General features: G+C 49.0%; 2 protein-coding genes across 3 annotated transcripts in view; one reads left to right on the top strand and one right to left on the bottom strand.

The window, feature by feature from the left end:
• The window catches only part of LOC146182133 (uncharacterized), a 319,458-nt gene that overhangs the window by 213,391 nt on the left and 82,632 nt on the right, over positions 1-23,435 (top strand). The window lies entirely within an intron of this gene.
• The window catches only part of LOC146182134 (uncharacterized), a 75,193-nt gene that overhangs the window by 778 nt on the left and 50,980 nt on the right, over positions 1-23,435 (bottom strand). The window contains exons 9-14 of one of the 2 annotated variants that reach the window (XM_084577142.1): positions 20,388-20,639; positions 18,516-18,776; positions 17,090-17,350; positions 11,851-12,111; positions 3,950-4,198; positions 3,269-3,523 (exon numbers count right to left, since the gene is read on the bottom strand). In XM_084577142.1, coding sequence (XP_084433268.1) covers positions 3,269-3,523; positions 3,950-4,198; positions 11,851-12,111; positions 17,090-17,350; positions 18,516-18,776; positions 20,388-20,639 — 1,539 coding nt within the window. The remainder of the gene's footprint in view (positions 1-3,268; positions 3,524-3,949; positions 4,199-11,850; positions 12,112-17,089; positions 17,351-18,515; positions 18,777-20,387; positions 20,640-23,435) is intronic. The other variant, XM_084577143.1, reaches the window with a different exon arrangement.

The following is a 23,435-nucleotide window of genomic DNA, read 5'->3' as shown; positions in this document are numbered from 1 at the left end:
CAAGCAGAGAAAAAAATCAAAATTAGAGTTCACGCTTAATGGCACCGTTCAGCGCAGAACCTGGCGCCTTAATGATACGTGTCGAGACACCTATGATCCGTCTACAGCTCCGCGACGTCACACTGAGTTGAAAGTGTTTAAAATTACCACATTTTCAGATGCAGGTCAATTGTGCGGGAAAGAGAATTGCGGAAAGTAGGTGGAAATCGAACCTGCGACCCTTAGGCCGCGAGTCAGACAAGCTGCCACCACTATAGGCCAGTGGTTCTCAGCCTTATATGTGCTGGGGACGAGCCTGCATGTCATAGGGGTAACGAGAATGCAAACGATTCTGGCAGGCTGATTCTGATATCACCCTCCCATATGAAAGGAGCGACCAGAGTTGACAGCTCCTTCCCATGGCATAGGGGTAACGTGAATTCAAATGTCATGGCAGGCTGATCTTTTCAATGAGGAGACCGTAGCTACGCCTCTTCACGGCGTAGCTGCGGCCACCCGAGGTCTCGCTTTGACTGTCGTAATATTGCTTCCGCAATAAAATGCCCTCGTGCCTCCAGATTATGTACGCCAATCGATCTGCTGATGAGCCAACCCTGGCAGGGCACCGACCAGACTGCGCAGACGAAGGCTATGCGGAGAGAGCGGCAAGGGGGAACACCGCGTCTTCCCCTCCGGTCCCGAGAAACTCCTGGCCCTGGATCATCTGCGCAAGCGGTCAGTTTTTGTGTCGAATATACGTCTTACTGCCATGCACGCGCGACTACCCTTCCACCTGTTGTACCGTTGCCCTAAAGAGGTCCTCTTGCAGCTCATTCTCTGGAGGTACAGATTCATTCAGTGGATGCCATGAAATGCGACACAAGACACGTGCCTTTAACGGTGCAACACGCGTCGTCTATTATAAGGACTTACGCGCGCGACTGTCGCCCGTGGTAGTAGCCGGCCGACTTCAAGTCCAGGAGCTCCCAATGTCTTGGCGCTGGCTGACCGTACGGAATACAACTTTGCGTGGGCACGAAGCAGTAAAAGCCGGCCTTGCAGCAGAATGTGCCGTCGCTGCAACAGGTGCCGTTCCCGTAGGGGCAGCAGAACCAGTTAAACTTGTCGTACCACCGGCAGCACTTGGCGCTACTCGGGCAAGTGGTCCTCCCTCCGGGGCACACGATAGACGACGACGAAGGCCCTCCTTGGTCTACGGCCCCTTCTGAAGCAAGCGTTCATGAAAAGGTGGCGCTGTTGCTGGGACATCGATAAGCTGCCGTCAAGGGTCGATGTTGTACTTCGACACTTGAGATATCCATAGAATTCTTGTTCGTCAAACAGGATTGCGTGGCATCCTTTCGCTATATTAATATTTTTCTCGGTTAGAGAAAGAATTCAGCGACACTTTAGCTCCGCTTTAAGGATACGGAGACCACGAGTCCGAGTCGGGGTGGTATAGCCCGTACACAGGGTCGGTGCCATGCCGTCATCATTCATGTATGCGCAATCTATCGCTGTAACGCGTGCGCCTCGCTCGGAGGCGGCGTACTGCAGCGCCATCTCTTGGCCCCAATAACGCTGGTCGTCGACGAAATTTTGCCTAATATAGCTAGCTATGCTTTCGCGTTTATATAGGCCAGGGAGACAGATGCGGCGACGCATATAATAACAGAACAATAAAACGCAAAGGCAGCAGTGACCTTCGTTGGGATTTAAACTACGAATATAGCGGAATTTACAACCACATATTCTTCAATGGCAAGATGCAGAAATGACTGGTTAAATGATTTGGAGGAGCCGTGGAGCCGTCACAATATTCTGAGGGGACAGCCCATAACAGAGTCTCGAAATGACAGAAAGCAAATAATGAACGGTTATTTTATGCCTATGCGCCAGAAGTTTGATGTCGAGAAATAACTTTTGTTTCATATTCATCAATTTATTTATTAATTTACTGCCTTGTCGTTAACACCTCCAAAATAAAACGGAGCACACGAACGAACAAAATTTCGTTCCGCAGCGCGCCCTGCAAGCGGGTGCGTATGTGTATAGCTTGTATGCGTGTGGGTCACCCGGATGTTCAGCTTCACATTTGTAGTTTTCGCCTCATCAGCAGCCCGGATTGAGGAGACTGCTTTTTCCTCAAAATCGTGCTCCACTTTATTTTTTGGGCACTATAGTACGCTGCGCCGAACTGTGCATGCGTCGAAAGTATATGCCACAGCATTTACTTTTTGTGGAACAGATCCCCTTTCAATGCTCCATGTAGCAGAGCATTCGAAGTACACGCCAAACAAAAAACTTCTCTAGAGCGATAAGAAGCCATCTCTTGATATTTAGCGGCCCTTTGGCTTTTAATGGTGCCGTGAAGACTTCATTATGTGCCCAAAACAAACTCTCTGAAGTACTTCACCAAGACTACATACATACCTATGTGTTCGAAAGTGGTTTTGATACCAGTAGCCCGCACCACTAAAGTAGGACGCTTGTGCCCATTACTGCGCGGTGGTGTGTTTGAGGCTAACCGCTTACCACGGCCGAGGTGGACTTCCAAGCCCTAATGACACACATTAATATGGCTCTCACCCCATTCTGTCTCTTTACTATGCCACCATGCAACCGAGGTATAGGTGGCGTTGTGCGAAGCTTCGCAACGCTCTAATAAAAATTGATGCTACAGAGTTTGGTCCGCCACGAAACAACGGGTAGCACAACGGACTTATAGAGTTACCCCACTTAGCAGAAACCCTGGAGGACATGGTTGTGCCGAGCTCCAGCAGCGCCACAAGCGGCAGCATCAGGCTGCCAGCGAGCTGTCACATTTCCCGGGCTCTGTCACTGCGCGGTCAAGGCGTCTATGCAAAGCGGTAGCATCTGACGCTATATAACCTATAACTAAGCGCTGAAATGTTCCCCACCCTGTTCTAGTAAGCACTTCCCTACTGAAAAAAATTGTATGAAGCAATAACCTGACTTTTTCTCACACAGTCTCATCAATTCACGTAAGAAATGACATACAAGTCGCATATAATTGCGTAAGATCTCATAGTTTCTTGTGCATTAACACAAATTATGGAAGATATTTTATGATAACAATGTGCACTGTATGAGAGTCTGTGTGATTTGATGAGATTGTGTGAGGTTATTGCCCCGTAGAACTTTGGTTCTTCAGTAGGGAATTGCTAGCTTATTACAATCCGACTACGCTCTGCGGGATTCCCCTTTACACTGGACCAGCCTTTTGCCAAGTTGCCAAGTTTTAAGAGCAAAGGGGCAGGTGCCTTACTCGGTTCAGGGATCCGCAGTGCGGGAAGCTTCCTTCGGCGAGCCTGAACTTTCCGCATTGCCGGCGCTATCAGGTTCCCGCTCAGGCATCTTTGGGCCGCGGTGTCACACGTGTATCCCTGCGGGCAGCAGTGCTCGTAGTCGTCGCAGCAGACAGCCTGGTTGTAGACGCAGCAGCCATAGTCGCCGTCCTTCAGCTCGCAGCAGGTCTGGTCATCTTCGCACTCGCTCCCGTCCGGACACGTCACCGATAGCTCTGTCGAAAGAGAGCGGAAGCTGAACGAGTCCGAACTGACGGCAACGCGAAAAGTAGCACACAGCTTGTTCCCGTGCCCGCGACGAGCACCCAAGATCACAAAAAGTGTTTTCTTCTCTCATGCACGGTACTCAAGTTAAGTTGTCAGACCATCCATGTTTGTGAAGCGCATGACAAGGGAGCCAGCAGTCTTTGACACAAAGCAAGCATATGGGTGTCTTCTTGTGTTCATCAACGTGAAACAATAAGTAATAGTAGCAATAACGATTAGTTATAAAGTAGAAGAAAACTATATGCCGCCGGTGGGTTTTTCAGTGTCTGTTTCTCTCCTGCGCACTAAGTTCATGCATTAAGGTTTCCTTCGAGCTTATGCACGGCTAGTTATTGCAATTGGCCAGCTCGTATATGCCTATAAACCAACCATACCATTACTCAGCGATGGCTCAATCAATGCGCTGGCCTTGAAGCCCGTAATCTTCTGAACTATGGGCACAGAGATGTTCCCGAGCTGGCATGTCTGCGTGCTGACGTGACAGACGTAGCCAGCGGGACAGCAGCTCTTGTGATCTTCGCAGCAGACGGCGTTTGGCAACGGACAGCAACCATAACGACCGCCGTCCAGCTGACAGCACGTCTGGTCGGTCAGGCACTTGTGTCCGTCGGGGCAGGTGATTTCTGTGAATGTATATATAGCCAGCAGGCATGGTGTAAACGAGCTTGGAGTATAGTAACGGAGCAAAGGCAGAGTTCATTTCAGAACAAATAGACCAGGTAAACAGATGGGAACTGCCCTGTAGCAGCAGAAAATGGATAGCATAGCTTATAGTACGGATCGCTGCTATTTTAGCGAAGCTGAAACTTTGACACGAGAATGGCAACCATGAACGCTGATTCGTAAACATGTGAGGACCGAGAGTCGCTTATTGAATAACATGCGAAACCGTCTGGAAAATCCCGCACATTTTCTAGACTGTTTCGCGTGTTATTCAATACTGGAAAATCCCGCACAGGGGGAGGCCAGTGAAGAGAGGTGGTGAAGGGTGGCAGTTCCTGGCCCTACGGGTCTGGGACTGTAGGTCACCGCCGCTTGCGGAGGGGGCTATCCAGCCACTTAGTTTGTATCTGTTGTGGGCCGTCATTGCACCCGCCACCGATTAGCTGGTGGACGACGGCTGTTGCGGCGCGCGTCTTTCTCTCCTTTTTCTTTTTCTTTCTTCTCTACTTTTTCTCTCCTGTCCGCACGAGGCAGCGGAGGTGGTTCAGCTACAGAGCCAGTAGCAGGCCCGTGCGTTTCCTTTTCCTTCTTTCTACAGCCACAATACAAAATCTCTGCCCCGCCGGGGTGGTGCAGTGGTAAGACGCCCGACTACTGTGCCGGAGTACCCGGGTTCGAACCCGACCTCTGGGGCTGCGTTTCGATTACGGTGGAAGAACAAGCTAGGTGTCGGAACGGCGGCCGCTGTACGTGGAGCGACCGTGTCGCGCCACTCGTGCATGCTTTGGCCGCTCGCCGACAGATGGCGTGAGGGCAATTGGGGCCATCGGTAGCGCCGCTGGCACTTGTCACAGCACATTCGGGCGCTTGTTTTCCATGAGTCGTTAGCACGTTGCGTTCTTGACAGACATGCATACGTGAGTGCAATGGGGAAAAAGTGCTTCGTTCCACGCTGCACAACGGGTTACAAAAGCTGTACCGAGAAACTGTCTCTCTTTTCTGCTCCGAAAGATGAACGCTTGAACCTGTGGCGTCGAGCTATACCAAGGAAGGATCGCGTCCTTCAAGCGAGTGACCACGTTTGCGAAAAGCACTTGGAGCCCCACTTTGTGTCGAAGACCTGGACAGCGGAATACGAAGGGCAAGTCTTGGTCAGTGCTCCACGAAAGGCATCACTAGCGAGCGATGCTGTCCCAACAAAGTTTCCCGACTGCCCTACTTACCTGTCGAAAACTTTGAAAACAAGAAAGCGGCCTGCGGAAAGACAACCATTGTTGCAATCGAAAAAACGAGGCATTTCGTCAGTTGACCGTAACCAGCAAGAGGCCGGCAGGAACGACAGTAATGCCGCTAACGGAAGCCCGCCCCAAGTGTCTGCAACTGCACTGGACCATGACATGGATTCGGCTGAAGTGCAAACGTGCGAGGAAATGCCTCAGTCTGATGGTCCCAGCTCGACACTGGAATCTTCATGCAATCCGTTCGCAAGTCTGTTCACCGACCTGCCCCGGTAGTTTCTTCCGTCGAATACGTGGGGATACCATTTGCTTGATATGAGTGAAGTGAAAAGTGTGGTGTTCTCCGAGCTGCAGCGCGCCAAATATCCTCTCGGCTGTTTGCTATCAGATGCGTACCAGCCACTAGCAAGCCCTTCGCCTTCATTGGTAACTGTAAAATGTATTGAAATTTATGAAAATATGCTGGCGAGAATAGCCATCATGGGTAGGCCAGTTTCCATGGCAGACCTTCGCTATGAAGGTACATTATCAACTGTGGATGACATTAAGGTCTTGTTAGAGCATGTTGATAAGATAAAGCTGTGCAGTGGTGGACCTAGCACTCTGGAGTACCCGCATGCTCAAACAAAATGTGCGTACATTGACAGCAGTCAGAAGTGGCGCCACAAGAGATGCTGTATAGTTCTTGACTCGGCCGACTCGAATTCATCAGTATGTGACAAATGTTTGGGTCTTGCCAACGTCCTGCGAATGCACAAGAAAAGAACGGAGGAAAGAAAGCGCAGGCTTAGGCCTGCAGGTGTCCGTCTGTTGCCTTCACACCAAAGCAACTACAAAGTTGCAGCATTGCGTCGGGCAAATTATGCCCTCAAACGTTCAAAAAACCGTCTCTTGAACCGATTTAAGAAACTGTCGGCGGATCTTACTGAAGCTCGTAGCCAGATGCAGAAAATGACCGAAGAAGAACTGGACGAGAAGCTACGCAAAGCTGATCTCCCTGGCGCTCAATTGACAGTTGTAAAAGAGTGCGTAGCGGCAGCTAAGTTTGCAAACAAAAAAAACCGTCGCTACACGGAGGAGTGGCTTCTGACGTGTTTGCTGCTGCATATACGCAGTCCATCTGCTTATTCCTTTCTCCGAGATAATGATGTGCTCCCCCTCCCTTGTGTTACTATTGCGCAAGTACTTGAGTATGATAAGGGTTAAGTGCGGTTTTGACATGAGATTTTTTGCAGCTTTGAAGAAAAAGATGACCTCTAAGGACGAGTTCCAACGTCACGGCATACTTGTATTCGACGAAATGCGCGTTCGAAAGGAAATGCGAGTGCACTCGAAGTCGATGACCTACAGTGGCTTCACTGATTATGGGAATCCGTCAGAGACTCACGACGACCTCGCTGACCATGGACCCCATGGATCCCCAGGTGGTCGAAATTACTCCGTAGCCCTCCACTACGACTCCTCTTTCTCTCTATCCACTTTCACTCCCATCTTCCTCCCTTCCCTTACGGCGCGGTTGCGGTGTCCACAGAAAACAAGTGAGACAGTTACCGCGCCTTTCCCTTCCTATAAATAAAGCAGTGGTAAATCAGTGGTCGCGCACGCTGTAGGGAAGGTTCTATAGAACTCGAAAGAAAATTCATGATACTTCCACTGTGGCGGTTTGGATCGGATCATGGCGAATTGGCTCGTGGACGACGGATGTCAACGCTGCATGCTAAGCGACGGTCGGCAGTCATCCCATTTAGGCATACTGTTGCGACATCACGACGCTCTTGGTTTACACGATGTGAAACAATGTGTAATAGCAGCAATAATGATTAGTTGGAAAGTAGAAGAAAAAACTGCATGCCGCCGGTGGGTTTTTCAATGTCTGTTTCTCTCCTGCGCATAAAATCCATGCATTAAGGTTTCCTTTGAGCTGACGCACGGCTAGTTATTGCAATTGGTCAGCTCGTATATGTCTATAAAACTCTCTCTTGGTTTACACGATGAGAAGACGCATGTCGAAAAGCTGAATTCATTCAGTGGTATGCAATCACAAAGGGACAACAAAAGTTACGGGGCAACCAGAACGCACAGAACTTTAGACCGACCCCATGGGCTCTCACTCCCTAGGACACTTGCGGATATGGGTACCCATTCCGTGCCATGGACAGCTATACTTTGTAAACACATACACTTTTCTTATGCAAATTCATACGACAGCTTTTTAAGACATGAGCATAGGAAACATGCACGTAATAAATATTATGCAGTGCTCCGAGCTCAACCATTGATAAGTAGCGATGTGTGAAAAGTATACGAAATTGTCAACTAGAGAATCAGGTATCTTTGTGTTCGATGCGTTCACCGGGCCAATTACTGTATTTTCAAATTCATTCGGGACGAGTTGAATTCGTTTTGAAGCTTTCGAATAGTCTTCGAATAACTGGCACGAATTTTGAATAGAGCGCACTGCAGCTTTTCTACACGGCTGTTCTAAAAATAGAGCGCACTGCGACGCTGAAGCGTTCAGCTTCGAGATGCTGTCATTCGTTTGCCGGAGCTCATATATACGGGAGGACACCATGAGGCAATACGGAAGGCCATGGCTCAAATTCCGGGCCCCTCTAATCAAATAAGATTCGGTTCTAGTTTGTTGACGGTCATGAACAGAATGAAATGTTAATTTTCATGTTTGACGTGACGGTCATAAAGGTCATACACTGACTTCTTGTTGCATGTCCACCAGTGAAATCTGCTTTGCGTCTTTCGACAGCCACAGCATTCCTATAAATTTCAGCGCCACACGCGGGGTGTCGCTTTTTGCATAAACGTTCGCTTAGGACGAATAGTCGCCAAGTAGCGAGTCATTGTGAAAATATACAATTCCTGTTCGGTTTGGCTTGGCTTTTACAACACTATTCGTATTCGATTCATCTTCGAAAACTTACTATGTTCGTACACAGCTCTTTCTCGTGCTGCTGGAGATGCAGTCCACTGCTGCACGTACCCGTTGTTATAAAGACGCGTCAATACAGGAGCTACGAGTTTCACACAGGTTATCGTTTTTAATGTCTTGATTAGGGGTGAGTGAGCATAACAAACACAAGTTGCAGAGACCATTCAAGCTGACCTTTCAACACAATATACACGAAGGCAGAGTCAGCAGCATCAAACTCCCCCTCTCAGAAATTACCGTACCTCGCAAATCAGGCGTGTGTAACCTCGTGTGTAATCTCAGCGCTAGCCCAACGAGAACACGAAATACCGTCAAGAATGCGTAACAGTGGAGTAAAAATTAGCAGTGGCTTAGCTCTGGTTTAAGCCCGGTAAATTGCGTTAGCAATGGCCGCATGGCTACGCTTGCGTGGTTCGATAGTTTGGCTTTAGAGTAACACATGACACACAATGGTTACGACTGTTCTTCCGGCAATTCTTCAGCGCGCTATCTTCGCTTGGTGGCATTGCGGCGTTTCTGCGCAGTCATGTGTTCATCAGTAGCCGACGAGGTGGAAGCACTCGGAGAGCTAGAACGTAGTCGCCGAGCTTCATCTTGTGCACGACGCTTAGCACGACGTTCTTCACGTTCTTCCACTGTCTCTTGCGCACGTTGTCGCTTCCTTGTCGCAGCATGTCGTTGACACCTCTCTTTAGCAGCCTGCGTAGCAAAGCAGTCACGGCGAGGCCGAAGAAACGGCGAACCATCTGTTCGGCGCGGCAGGGGCACCGCTGTAGCACGCGGGGCTTTAGCGCGGCGCGCCGACGGTGCTGCCATCTGGCGGAGTTCAGCTCAAGCGGTTGCTCGGCTCGGCTGTTCAAGGTCAACCGTGGCGTCCGCCGGGACTACGCGACGGCTCGAAACCTGGCGCAGTATTCCTATCGCAATCAAACAAACCACTCGTCATCCTAGCGCAGGTAGATGAGCTGCTGTGTCTGTGTGCGCAAAATCGCCATATCTTATCATCTTATTGATATCTACCAAGTGAAGAGTACATAAATAGTTGGGACCCAACGCTAAAAGGAGAGCGCGGGAGTTAATCCAGGCGACAGTTATTCGCACATTTCTCCTCACGGAGAGTCAAGTGTGGGACCAGAGCGCGGGAGTTGACCCAGCTTGGTGACAGTCATTCACTCATTTCTCCTCACAGCGCACTGCACTTTCACACTGCCGCAGGACGGCATCACGCATGACAACGTAGATGATGGTTAGTTGCGATAGTTAGTAGACGCACGACCACACACTTGGTCTTACCACGTGCGATGGCTGGCTGATTCGTCAGCGACTCGGATGAACTTGAAGACAGCAGGGAATACATTGGTTTCACCTCACCGGTAATGTCCTTAACGCACTTCTGCAAGGTTATTGTACCCTTCGGGACAACAGTTCACGTAGTTCTCGCAACACGTGGCTCGCACATAGGGACAACAGTTGTAGGTCGTGTCGTAGAGCTCACAGCAGGTCTGGTTGTTGAAGCACATCTTGTCATTCGGGCATTGTATTAAGCGCTCTAATCGAAAGTCATGCGGGAAAGCTGATTGTCAAATCCGAGCGAACGTACCTAGGCACTCTGGATGCTTCAGAAAAAATATCTCTCCGTAAGCAGCCGATTATTTAAAGAGTGAAACGATGGGGAGGCTAGATCAAGGATGCACATAGGTGCCTGCCGAGTGTTTGGATTGTTTCACTCATTTCGCAATGAAGTCAGCACTTTATTGCAGAAGTAGTCGACATGCTATACCAAGTGCACTACGTACACACTCATTTCGGCTTATATCAAGTGTCATCTCTTTTCTATCAGCAGCCATCGCCGAGACGCGGGGAAAAGAAACTAACCACTTCATTACATCTCGGATAGAGTAATATGTCATTATACAACCTTCAAGGGACCAAAAAAACAACAACATAATTTTCGAGTGAGCCTTAAAAACTGCTGAAACCTTTTTCAAAAGTCTCCTGTATGCTTTTCGCAATGCAATGTAGCGGCGTGGCGCCTCTTGATAAAACAGCCCCTTCGCGCTTTGAGGGCACTTCACTGCACATTCGGCGCTGTAAAGCATCGCAGTGAAGCGCACAGTGTGGTGAACCAGCGCTCAAAAGAAAAGAATATCAGAGAACGAAGCAGCGCGATTTGCCGATGAAGACGCCCCATCGCAACCGTGGAATGGTGTGAAATTCAGGAAAGCGAAGTCGAAAGTATGCGAATTAGCTATATTTCAGAAATGAGTAACTTACCTGCCACAACGCACAAAACACGTGCATTTCGCGCGCGGGCACCGCTGTTTCATGCCAGTCGGGTTCAGGGAGGCCTGTTTAATTACGTAATCGCTGACTGCGCACGTCGTAACTCGACACCAGACATTGCAGTAATTGAATTACAGTAACGAAATTACTGTAATTTAATTACTTTTTCGGTAATTTGTAATGTAATGAATTACTTTTTCAGTTTGGTATTAAGTAATGTGAATTACGTTTTGGGAGTAATTTCGCAGCAAAGTAATTATTTCCTCTCGAAATTACTTTTACTAAAGTTCGCCATCACTCCTTCAATAGACAACAAAGTAGAGTGCGCGAAAGCAAGACCGATGTGCTGCAATCCGAAGTCAGAGTAACGGATTGGCAAAAGGAGACAGGATTGAGCAGAACTATAGTCAACTAGAATACTCTGTAGAACAAGTTGTTGTTTTGTTTAATAGCTTTACTTAGTTTTTGCATTTATGGAAACTATAAAGTAATTTCAAAGTAATTGAATTACTCAGTAGAAATATTTGTAATGTAATTTCATTACTTTTGGGGAGCAGTAATGAGTAATTTAATTTAATTACTTTTCTGCTATTTTCAGCAAAGTATTTAGTAATGTAATTTAATTACTTTTCAAAAGTAATTTTGCCATGTATGCTCGACACGATCTCCAGCCCGTGGTAACCGAAGCGAGCACGGCTTTGTAGAATCAACGAACGTCCGATGCCGTAAACTAAACATGGGCATGGATCATTACCGCACTCATAGCTCAAATTGTCCGATTCAACGGAGGTCAAATTAATTATATATCACTTTACCTCTAAATGTCGTTCTGCGGACTCACAGCCTTCCGCAGATTTTGTGAAAAGAATCTGCGTCCCCAAAGAACACGTCCCCAACTGATTCCATCGAGCCTAAAATTATGGGCGTACGTAAAAACATGAAAGGCTAGATCATGGCCTATCTAGTGTATAAAAACATCCATCAAAGAGATCTGAAACTTCCCACAGTAAGCTACCTGGTTAGACTGGTACAGCAAGCATCGTGATAACCCGACAAGTTTGTGCGCGGAACAAAAGATGAAAAAAAAAATCGCGTTTTTTCTTTTCTCTTTTTTTTTTTTTTTTTTAAGGCGATATTCCTTCCTCACCGTTAGCTCCAGAAGAAACCCTCAAAAGTGCCGGAATAACGGGGTCGACCTTCTGCGCCATGGCTAAGCTGTGGTTGCTTGTAGCGTGGATGCACTGGTGCGTGGAGACCCTGCACTGGTAACCCTCCGGGCAGCAGCTCATGTGGTCGCTGCAGCACTCGGCGTGCGAGTAAGGGCAGCAGCCGTACCTGCCCGATGTCAGCAGGCAGCAGGTCTGGGTATTCTGGCAGTAACTTCCATCAGGACAGCGGAGAAGCTCCGCTGCGAGTGACCATTTGTATACCATTAATACCAGCAGAACCACAGTAACGATGCTGCATGGAGCTTCTGTGACAGCCTTGTGCGATTAGACATCGAGCAGATAAACATGCCGCTCTATATATAAAGAAAAAAAACTAACTTTTTCAATTATGTTTCTTAATTTATACCCTGTTCAAGCAGAAATAGGTCTTCAGATCGAGAAGAATTACTTTGGGAAACCAGTAGCGCGTACAAGAATGTATGGGCTCGCCTTTAAGCAGTCCTATATGCTATAGCCGTTGCCACTGGTAATAGATGAAGCCCGGAACAACAACGATTAAAAGGAGGCCGGCGCTTTCTGTGTTTCCTTTTCATGTTCACTGTACTGGTGTCATGCCATCGAAATGTGCCTTATAGACCGGCTGACAAACTCGGCTGTCAATCTATACCCACATGATTACACAGCTTTACGGTTCCTGCTCGCACTGGTTCTTCGCCCACTACCACAGTTGATGTATGCTAGAGTCTAGATGATGGTCAAATAATCGGAGAAACTGAATTACATTTAACGCAGATCGCCATTTAGCAATTCAGACACGTCTCAATCACAATTTGCACGTGACAAATGTTCCTCAATTTTCTTCTGGAATTGAGAACGCTGAGGCCGCTTAAGACTCTTCAATAGCTAATACGATAGTACTCAATTTCCCAGCTGCATTTTCTTTACTTGTTTGCCTCAGTTTCAGTGCTACATTCGTGAGAACATCACCCGAGACCCACGGCGGTTGGTGTAGGACCCAAAATCTTTGCAGCGAAAGCTGCACTGCGGTACTGTTCGCGCATTTCGGATGCCTGAAAAAAGTGCGGCAGTGCGCATGCGCCGTTACCATGACAACCAGTTCCGCCATTCGTGGAGAGAAGGAGGAGGGTAGGTTCCGCACTGCGCATGCGCGCGCCGCCGCGGACAGCTGACCGAGTGGAGTAGGAAAGTGAGTGGAGTAGGGGAGTTAACTGATGCGTTCAACGCAACGCTGGTTATGGTCGATGCAACGCTCGGGCGCCCGCAGCGAAAGCATTCGCTCCACATTCAGTTCAGCAGGGTCGAACCCTTCAATTTGTTCAGGCAGCCTAAGCACCATGGGCGATGCTCACTGATTGGTCCTTCATAGGCATGTGACTTCTATGGCGTCACTGCCTCGCCAATCGAATTCGTCTCTAACGACGGCGGGGCTTTGGTGTGACGAGAATTCTAATGCTATCGCGTTAAGAAAGCGCCGTTCTTTTCGCTACGCTATGATGTGGTGTAATATAGATTTTTTTTTTTGGTGGGTTAATATATGTCTACGCAAACCACTCTGTAATTGCCTTTTAAGAATGCCAAAATTTGGTCATCTAGGATGCTCTTGATGGCCCTATGAACTTCGCCCCTTCGAGCAAGGCTGTGTGCTTGGAATTACCGCTAGCGCAGTTAGCTTCCCTATTGCAAAAACCAGTGCCACTGGGCCCAGCGCGCCAGCGCCATACCTGATTATGGTCCCAGTATGACACTGGAAACTGGGCGCACTGAGACGCGGCATACTGGGCCGCTTCGCACTGGCGGTACTGTTCGCCCGGAGAAAAAAAGTCATGGGATAAAAATTAAAAAGTAACGAAACAAGTTAAGTACATAAAAAAACCTTGAAAAAAAGTAAAAAAGAAAGAAAAAAAAAAGACCGCACTAAGCGCGCTTCGAACTCAGTCCGTACGTACATTTCAATTACTAGCTCAGCACGCTAACCACTCGGCCACGCCAAGAACCGAGTTTTTTTGAAATATTGTTATATTTTATATCAGGACCCGTATTTATAAGGTTGGGACTTTATGTTTCGCAGTCTACAGGCCATTGCTACCGCTGTAACATTTACAACTTCTTGATCATTGGAGCTTGCTGTCTGCTCTCACGACTTGCAACTAATGTTCTGGGTGCCTATGCGTGCTATTTTGTGCACTGGAATCATTTTCCCATGTGCAGTTTGACATCGCTGGCAAATTTACCAACGCCGGCTCTTGGGTGGTGCTCTGCTACCGTGGGCGTAATTTTCGCTGAACACGGAGCTTTAGTACAAACCTTCAAGGAAAAAAGTGCGACCAAGCTTCAATACCGGCAAGCGCCGCAGCGATGACCCTATATTGCGTGTAACTAAACCTTATTTGTATGTAAACATTTCGGGAAGCGTTGCGATGACCGAGGGCTCGAAGGAGCGCAAAAGCTTGAGAAACACGCCAAATATTATGCATTACAAGCGCTGTATGTTGTTTTTTCTCTCATGGGCCCATCGCTCTGTAAACTACTCTCTTGCTCGTTTTAGTTTTTCTTTCTGCTGTTTATACTGGGCCGTGGTGCAGGCTACGCTCGACTGCGATTGAGCCCGCATTGAACATTTTGGCACTAATAGTTGTGTTTGAGTGCCCTTAAGATCAGCTGTGAAGTTGGTTATGCATGGTAGCCCACATTATTCAACTCCAGCTTTAGTTGTGCGTTAATCGTCAGTGTGTCATATGAGATAGAGGCACGGCGGTCGTGCACTCTCTCTCGAAACGCTCGAAATGACCTATCGAAACATGGAAGCTCTAGAAAAAAGATACTGCCTTTGTTTTCTTACAAATGCGCATGACTTCGCAGCAAAAAGCGCTTGCTTGAACCATATTTTTCATATGCGCCCCGATGGTCGATTGCAAGTACGCTGTTGCCCTGTTGGCCCCTGAGGGATGCTACTCCGGCTGACGCCGCAGGCCGCACCGGCTATATTGGGGCACTGGGACCAGTGCGGCCCCAGCGCACATACAGCGCTTCTCCCAGTGCATCGCGGATGCCAGCGACACACCCAGCGTCAAAAGGCTAATCCCAGCGTTTTTCTTCCATCGCACCAGTGCAGCCAGTGTCTTCCCGTTACTGTTCTAGAGAATATCGCAGACCTCCAGCGTGCACAGCAGATCCAGTGCAAAACCAGTGCGAAAATCTTACTGGTTTCGCACTGGAGACGCTGGTTTTTGCAATAGGGTTTTAACCATTGTTTATTAATGTGAAAGGTTTTTGCTCCTGAGTAACGCGGACAAGAATTGTGGAAAAAGCGTGTTCGCGCAAACTGTCAATAGAGAACAAATGCTGGGGTTCAATCCGGCCGGGCTTACTGTGTCGAACCATAGCTCGGTTGACACTGTCAAAGACAGTTTAGCTAGACTATTAAATTTTATTGATCAACATGATCAGACTGCACTTGTCCAGCAACCGCAGGGATGAAGAAAATTCGTTCTTTATGTGTTTCAGCAGCGACTCGAACCCGCTGCCTTGCTCTCTTCGTCGTCGCCAACTCAGCATCATGCCGCTCTCTGTCGTAAGGATCGTCTGAACCAGCACGGCACTTGCGCAGTGCACCGTTGACGGATGCAGCCCGAAACCTGACTCCGCCTGTATGGCTTCCCGCAGAATCCATAGGCAGCGCAAGCCTTAGATTCACGCCAGGCGTCGTTATCACACGATTAGATGCCGTGCATCGTCACGTATCACGTGGTTCAGTACAGTTGCAGCTGGGAGGAGAACGTGTCCACTCGCCTCGGTCCTCTTCGGCCAGCCAGATGACTTACAAAGGTTGGGCATGGGAGAAATAAAGCTATCACTTTAAGAATATTTCCGCAACTGGGTTTCGAATCCATGCCAGACCAATATTGAGGGTTGACAGGTATGATTTTACAGCGGTCTGCTTGACCTGCATGAAATATATTTTGGTAGTTGCATTCGGTCTTGTAGGACACGTACGTAATGATATTATTGAGTATTATGTTTCCACACGGAGCCAAAACGAATTGACAGCCTACTTCAAGAGATCAGGAAATACAACTTATGAGATCAGAACTGGACCCAGAACAGGTAAAGGAGAGGTGCAGCTCCTCATTACAAGCATCAAACTCCAGCTGACATGTCGTAGCTGGCCCTGACGATGTTGGAACTCGATGTGCAAGTAATGATACCTCAGAGCTTTGGTAGCACACCTGACGCACCTTATTGAGGGTGTCTAGTAGTGTCGGGCAGGCGAAAGACGTCACAACGGAAAACAGATTGGACGTGGTTATTGTCGACAGTTAGTGCAGGACTTCACGGGAAAGCACAGCATAATCGCAGTGGTTATAACAATACGCAGTTGAGCAGACATCCATATCGTCCCCGTGGCCGCTGCAGTACGGTCTTCAAGCCTCGTGTTCAGAGGTGGAATTTTCTAGCCTTGGTCAACGAATTCACATCCCGCACAAGCACTTGTCACGACAGTGGCTTGGTTGCATTTATTGGACTGATCATGCAGCCTCGGAGGACAGGACGGCACAGACGCAGAACGACTCGAACGCTGCCAGTTCATGCGGTTAGCGCAGAATGTTTACGTAGGCGGCAGCTGCCCTTACTTGATGTAAGGCTGGCCCTGTGGACCTGCTTCGCTGAGCCTCCAAGAGGGCGCAGAGAAGAGTGCATGGGCACCATTTCTCCAGTGAGGTCCTTCACGCATTTCTGCAGGGTTATTATGCAGCGATACCCTTCGGGACAGCAGCTCACGTAGTCGTCGCAGCATGTGGCTCGCACATACGGACAGCAGTTGTACGTCTTGTCGTACAGCTCGCAGCAGGTCTGGTTGTTGAAGCACATCTTGCCGTCCGGGCAGTGTATTAATCGTCCTAATCAAACATTGCGGTCGTGAAAAATTTCTTCACATCTTACGAACTTTTAGAAGTTAATGTTTGAATCATTATCTGCGTAAAATAGACGTACGCAGCATCATGCATGATGCATCAGCAAAGAAGCGATTCAAATGGTACATCGTGGTTTTGGTTTTATCCCCAGTCACGACATGTCCAGGCCAATTCACAGCACGTGGAAGCTATTGTAAGTAGCCGTGAGGTGCTGAACTGAAATTAGCTCAGCTCAACAAGGAAACTCGATGCATACAAGAGAGGGAGGTTTTTCACAGCTTACCGTCGGCTTTCGGCGATACTCGATGAGGCGCGGGAACAATAGGGTCGACCTTCTGGGCCAAGGCTACGGTGTGGTTGCTCGTAGCGTGGATGCACTGTTTGGTGGATATCTTGCAGCGGTATCCCTCTGGGCAGCAGCTTACATGGTCGCTGCAGCATTCGGCGTGCTGGTAAGGGCAGCAGCCATACCTTCCCGATGTCAGCAAGCAGCAGGTCTGGGTGTTCTGACAGTAACTTCCGTCCGGGCAGGGAAGAAGCTCCGCTGCAAACGAACATTTTTCTCACTGATACCGGCGCAATAGAGAACAGCATGCAAGAGTAGTAGCTAAGGTGGCCCTATCGCAGAATGAACAGCTTATCCAAAATACTTGAATTTAGTGATTAACCTTATTCTGGTGCCCGTTCTCGGCTGCCACAATTGCAGCAGCCTCCCCAATCTCATTTCCTCGCCTTGCTCTCGGCCACCTTTGCCGACATTTTTCGTGCTTTAGCATCCTTTTTTTGTTGTTGTTTTTTTCTGCGTTAGCAATGCAAGTGTATCTCAAAGAAGCGTGGTCAGCCTGGTTTGAAGCTGATGAAGCCAAGGCCTCAGCAATGTTCCACCCCAGCATCAAGCACAGCGAACTCTGCTGTCTGAATGAAGCGCAGAGGACTTGCCACACTTACAGTCCCAGGCAGGATCAGATTCGCTTCCTGTTGCTTAGACTAGTCTACCATCAATCAGCACAGCCCCTCGCGGCAGGTATGTCAGCATCTCGCGCTATGTTTTGGATATCGTCGTCACCATAATCTCTTTGTCCTATCTTTCATAGGCACATAAGGCGAACTATCTGCCACGGCGCCGCAGCCTAGCACGCTCGAGGGCTGCAGCAACGGCTGAAACGCTGCTATAATAGTTTACCGAAGCGAAAAGGTTTGGTTTGGTTTGTGGGGTTTAACGTCCCAAAGCAACTCAGGCTATGAGAGACGCCGTAGTGGAGGACTCCGGAAATTTCGACAACCTGGGGTTCTTTAACGTGCACTGACATCGCACAGCACACGGCTGCCTTGCTTTTCGCCTCCGTCGAAAAGCTGCTACCGAGGCCAGGATTCGATTCCGCGTCCTTGGGAACAGTAGTCGAGCGCCGTAACCAGTTCGCGACCCCGGCGGTGCGAAGCGAAAAGGTTCAAAAGCTAAAATCTAAAGCGAACCTGGTAACGCATGCCGCTTCACGTTGCATTAACACGCGAAGACGCAGGTCAATGGTTTCTTCTATTCTAGTTTTACTTTCGGTTGGAACCATTAATATACTAACACACTGATCGCATCGTAACAACTGGTAACAACTGTAACACACTGATCGCATCGTAACAACTGGTAACTACTGTAAAACACTGCGTAATAACGTACAACATACTTGTGAGAGTGAATGAAAGCAACGGCTCACCGTTAGAGTCGGCCTCGAACTTAGGTGGGGCTGCGACAATGGGTTCGACCTTCTGCGCCATGGCTAAGCTGTGGTTGCTTGCAGCGTGGATGCACTGGTGCGTGGAGACCCTGCACTGGTAACCCTCCGGGCAGCAGCTCATGTGGTCGCTGCAGCACTGGGCGTGCGAGTAAGGGCAGCAGCCGTACCTGCCCGATGTCAGCAGGCAGCAGGTCTGGGTATTCTGGCAGTAACTTCCATCGGGACAGGGCAGGAGCTCAACTGCGAGCGTATGTAATTATTACATCGCCGTAATTGACTGCTGTGTTTGCCAAAACACCGATGTTTGGAGCTAGTCGGTAGCTCGAGTTGAGGGCGACAGCTTTGAAATTAACGGTGACGAAAATACAGGCTACGGATACGAAGAGTGCTTACTTAGTTGGTTACTTGAAGCAATTGACAAATTTATAACAATCTTGCTGTCTCACCTTGTAATCCGTCCCTACAAGCCCCTCTTTCTATAGAACCCAGCTCTTCCAACTACAGATACAGTGATAGGTTTTGAAATAGATATTGTTCCTCGGCGTGATAGTAAGGCTGAATACCAATGGGCATCTATTCCTGCTGTCGCCCTCGAAGATGAGGCTACCGTGCTGAACTCAGTTTTTTAAGTCCTGTTAAATATCCCTCTTTTAACTCGCGGAACTCGGTGTGTGCAAACTGAACTATGCATCCGAAAAGGAGTCCCCACCGTTCACGGCCAGAGTCACCCTTTTTGCGATGAGCCTGAGCGGGTCTAGGATTGTGAAGAATTGGGGGGCACAGCCCTATAGTGTCTTTTAGTAGGGTTTAGGGACCACCGCAATGGGGCTGTGCAGGGGAATCACCGCCGTTGCGCCGAGAGAGGGGGGAGGGGGGGAGGAGAATAAGTAAAGGAATGTGATGAGAAGTGTCTGGGTGGCGAGGTGACAAGTACAGGGGCAAGAGCGAGATCGCACCAGCCGAAGGCTCAGGAGAGACTGCAGAGAGTACGTCCGCAATGGACAACGCCGGTTCCGTATTGGGCGGGCGGAGAGCGAATGAGCGAAGAGTGGACGGCCTTATGGGAGTGGGGACTGGAGTGTTCCTAGGATGCTGGAACCAGCGAAAATTTAGAAAAGTCGCCTGTGTGTATCACCTGAAGTGAAGCGCCTGGAGGGGAAGGCGCAGAAGTAGTGTACAATTTAGAGTTATGTGTCTTTGCCAGTGTAACCGAGTGAGAGAGAGACGCGAGCCACGGGAAAGCTACAGGTCGAAGAGAATTTCTCAAAGCGATAGGCCGGCATAACCCACGTCCAGTAGCCCCGCCCCAAGAATACCCCAAATGCATCATCATCACCATCATCAAAGCGTGAGAAAGAAGAGCCACGCGCACTGCGCCCCTCGCTCATCGGACACCCGAGACGGCCAGCCAAGCAGATGTGCGGGCTTCACCGAGGCCAGCAGCAACAAACGCCCTAGACACAATTGCTCTCCGTCTCTGGCTCCCGGCTACCGCACTCTCCCGTCGCGTTCTCTTTCACTTTGTGACAAAGTTTCGAGACACTTAGGACCGCCCAGGAGCATAAAAGCGGAAGCTGCCGCTTGCGATAGTTTGCACGACAAACTGTCCGCGCCGGTCACATCTTTCACAGTGTTCTCTCCCAAGAGAAGAATGGACTGCACTCCAATTTCGCATTAAGAAGTATCGCAATCGTCCTTGTTAAGTTTTGGTTTTTAACTTTAAAGGTGACAGACCGATAACGAAGTAAGGATATCAGCATATGCAAGCTATAGGCCTGTTGGAACGAAAGAATCTAATTTGAACTGGAATTGGGGTTATATTCGGGAAAGTAACTGAGAGCAGCCGCTTGCCGTTCTGAGCATGCTCGATGCGTCGGCGGTTAGCGTTGACCTTCCGGGCCATGGCTACGGTGCGGTTCCTGGTGCCGTGTATGCACTGCCTGGTGGACAGCTTGCAAAGGTAGCCTTCGGGACAGCAGCTCTGGTGGTCGCTGCAGCATTCGGCGTACGGGAACGGACAGCATCCGTACTCGCCGGACGTGAGGAGGCAGCAAGTCTGGCCATCTTTGCAGAAGCTTCTATCGGGGCAGGGCACCTCCCGTACTGGTGAATGCAGACCATACGCATGAATGAAAATTAGCCCAGCGCGACTAACCTTACGAGTCGAAGTAATGTGAAATTTCTATGAATTTGTTTCCGTTAAAGTGTGTATCAGAACCATGCCAATTTCAGGGTGATAGCGATGATGATTATGGACGCTCTGCAACTGGCACCATATATGCTGGGCCATCAGTAGCCAAAATTGCGTGATCCAGTGGGGATACTTCAAATTTGTAGCTGACAAACCTATAGCGTCACGAGAGATTATACGCGAACGTTGCGATTTTCATGGCAGACTCTTCTTCCTTGCTGCAGAATCAGACACACCACCAATGAAACGCATCGTCCGCTCGCGCCAAACAATTCCAACAGCCATTGATAATCATTGGGATGCACCGGAAAACGGAGATTCCGGCAGTAAAATGTTTTCACTGTTCATCAAGTTCCAACGCTCAGTGCCTGAGTTTACCAACAATGGGAGACAAAATGGGACAGAAGGGCATATAAGGAATCCCCTATATAATAATGCCCTATATCAGGAGCCTAGCAGCAGGAATTAAAAAAATGGTGCAGATACACCCACTATACGCTGAGTGCGAAGGACAGCATTCCTACAGATTCTACTCAGGGTTGGTGACCGACTGCACTGCATATCCTCTGCTCTCAGTCTTCTAAAAAGAGCTCCTTCATGGGCCCACGCGCATTCACTGCTGAAGATTGACCAGGGCTTGGAAATGACCGTGCATTCTGTCCAGCCTGTGCTTTTTTTATTTTGAAACTTGTTCCAAGCTCATTCACCCGGATAATAATAACGCGCTATAATGCAATCTACAGTTGGGTCTTGTATTGAGTGCATATGATTTCAATACCCAGGTACGTTTCTGTTTGCTACACAGATCAGCTTTCACGCGCAGCAAGCTATGAAAGGAATAGGGATGACAGACAACAAGGATGAGCCAGTGGACAAAGGTGCATTGCTGAGAACCATGTTGGGATCAAGAACTAGAAATGGACAGGGCATGTAAAGCCAAGAACAGACGATGATCGTACATCCAGGTAGCGAAGTGGATTCGTGAAAAGGCAAACGTAGCAATGCGCAGAAGTGGTCAGCTGGCTGGATGATATTTGGCAGCTTAAAAGACTGCGTTGACCGCGTTCGACCGAGACAGCAGTTGTAAAGGATCGGAGACGAGAGCGTTTAGGGTCTGGCGACGAGAAACTACCGCTGGACAGGACGGTTCAGGCCCCTTTCCTTGTTGAAAGGCAATGAGAGTGAGAAGCGTTCGACGGCCGTGGAACTGCGCAGTCGTCCCAAAAACTTAGCTGTGGTTTAGCTCTGGTTAACCCTACTTGAATTGCGAAAGCAACGGCCTAAGCTTTTTTTGCCTGCTACATCATTCCCCTATCAAGTGTAAAGGCGCTACATTATTGGGGACACTTAAGCTCATCCTTTAAGAGTATGACGTGAGAGCGTAAGCTACCAGCCCACATATAAAGCCACGCTTTAACCAAGCCGTATGGACGTGCCTGCGTGTCAGCGCAAGTTCTTCCTAATACTGGGAATCTGATATCACCGAACTGCACATCGGCCGGACTCCGCGGCCCCGCTACCTCAGCTGGAGCCAGAGGGGACCGCACATTAACCCGAGCTGTGGCGTGTTTAAACGCCGACAGGGAGCGCTACATGCACATCAGCCCGGCAGCCAGTATATTCTAGGCACTATACCGCCAGGATACTCACCACCTCCCATACCTACGTGAACGAACAGTCTCAACCAGTCGTACACGGGCCTGGTAGCAAACGGTTCTGGCAGGCTGATTCTGATATCACGCTCCCATATGAAAGGAGCGACCCGAGTTGGAAGATCCTGCCCGTGGCATAGGGTCAACGTGAATTCAAATGTCATGACAGGCTGATTTTTTTTAGGAGACCGTAGCTATGCCTCTTCACGGCGCAGCTGCGGCCACCCGAGGTCTCGCTTTGGATGCCGTAGTAATGTTTTCGCAATAAAAACGCCTGAAAACATGTATTGCCAATAATTTCCACGAATTGGGTGACCATGGCCTGGGTAGAGTAGCCTGTGGTGGCGGTCCTACAACCCAAAGATACAATTGTTACTGCAGGCTTTGGGAAAGCGATGCATGATGTGAAACACCGCTGGGCAGAGGGGAAATGGCAATTCACCAACGACGGTACTGGACCGTGGGAGTCTGACAGTTGTTTGATTTCCGGAGGACACCAAGGTCAATCTCGGGAAAACGTGGGAATGGCTCCTTCTGCCTACGTGTCTCTGGCAGTTTTCTAAAACGCAGTGAAAGCTGTCGGAAGGGGCACGCAACCTTGAGAGGGTTAAGTATCTTACTAATATTGACAAGGCATGTCACATATGAGCCAATCGTAGACCAGCAAATTTGCCGTGATTGGATGCTACGGAATGTCGTAGGGCTCCCAGACTTCCAAACCCGGGACCCAGGGTTTAGTAACGTGGGCTATGCTCAGATGTACTGCATGTCCAGCTATGCAAAGTAAAGGGTATATCCTGTTCTTTTCTTCATGTCATTTTGTGTTATCTTTCTTGCCGGAACGTCTAAAAGTGCCTAAACTTGCGGTTGCATAAATTTGCGTATTAAAACTTCAAGTTATAATAATGGTAGCGGTAAGACACAGCGCTTAAGGCGGAGTCACACTGCGGAAACACTTGGTCAACTCAGTCCGTCAGCAGCATGTTCGCGTAGTGTTGGCGACCCTGTCACACCAACCCAACACGAACTATTCAGAAACATGTCGTCGTTTCCCGC

Source organism: Amblyomma maculatum, chromosome 8 (genome assembly GCF_055883805.1).
Source record: "Amblyomma maculatum isolate TAMU_Amacu chromosome 8, ASM5588380v1, whole genome shotgun sequence".
Taxonomy (NCBI): Eukaryota; Metazoa; Arthropoda; class Arachnida; order Ixodida; family Ixodidae; genus Amblyomma; species Amblyomma maculatum.
Note: the sequence above shows the minus strand (reverse complement) of the source record. Positions and strands in the feature narration are given on the sequence as shown.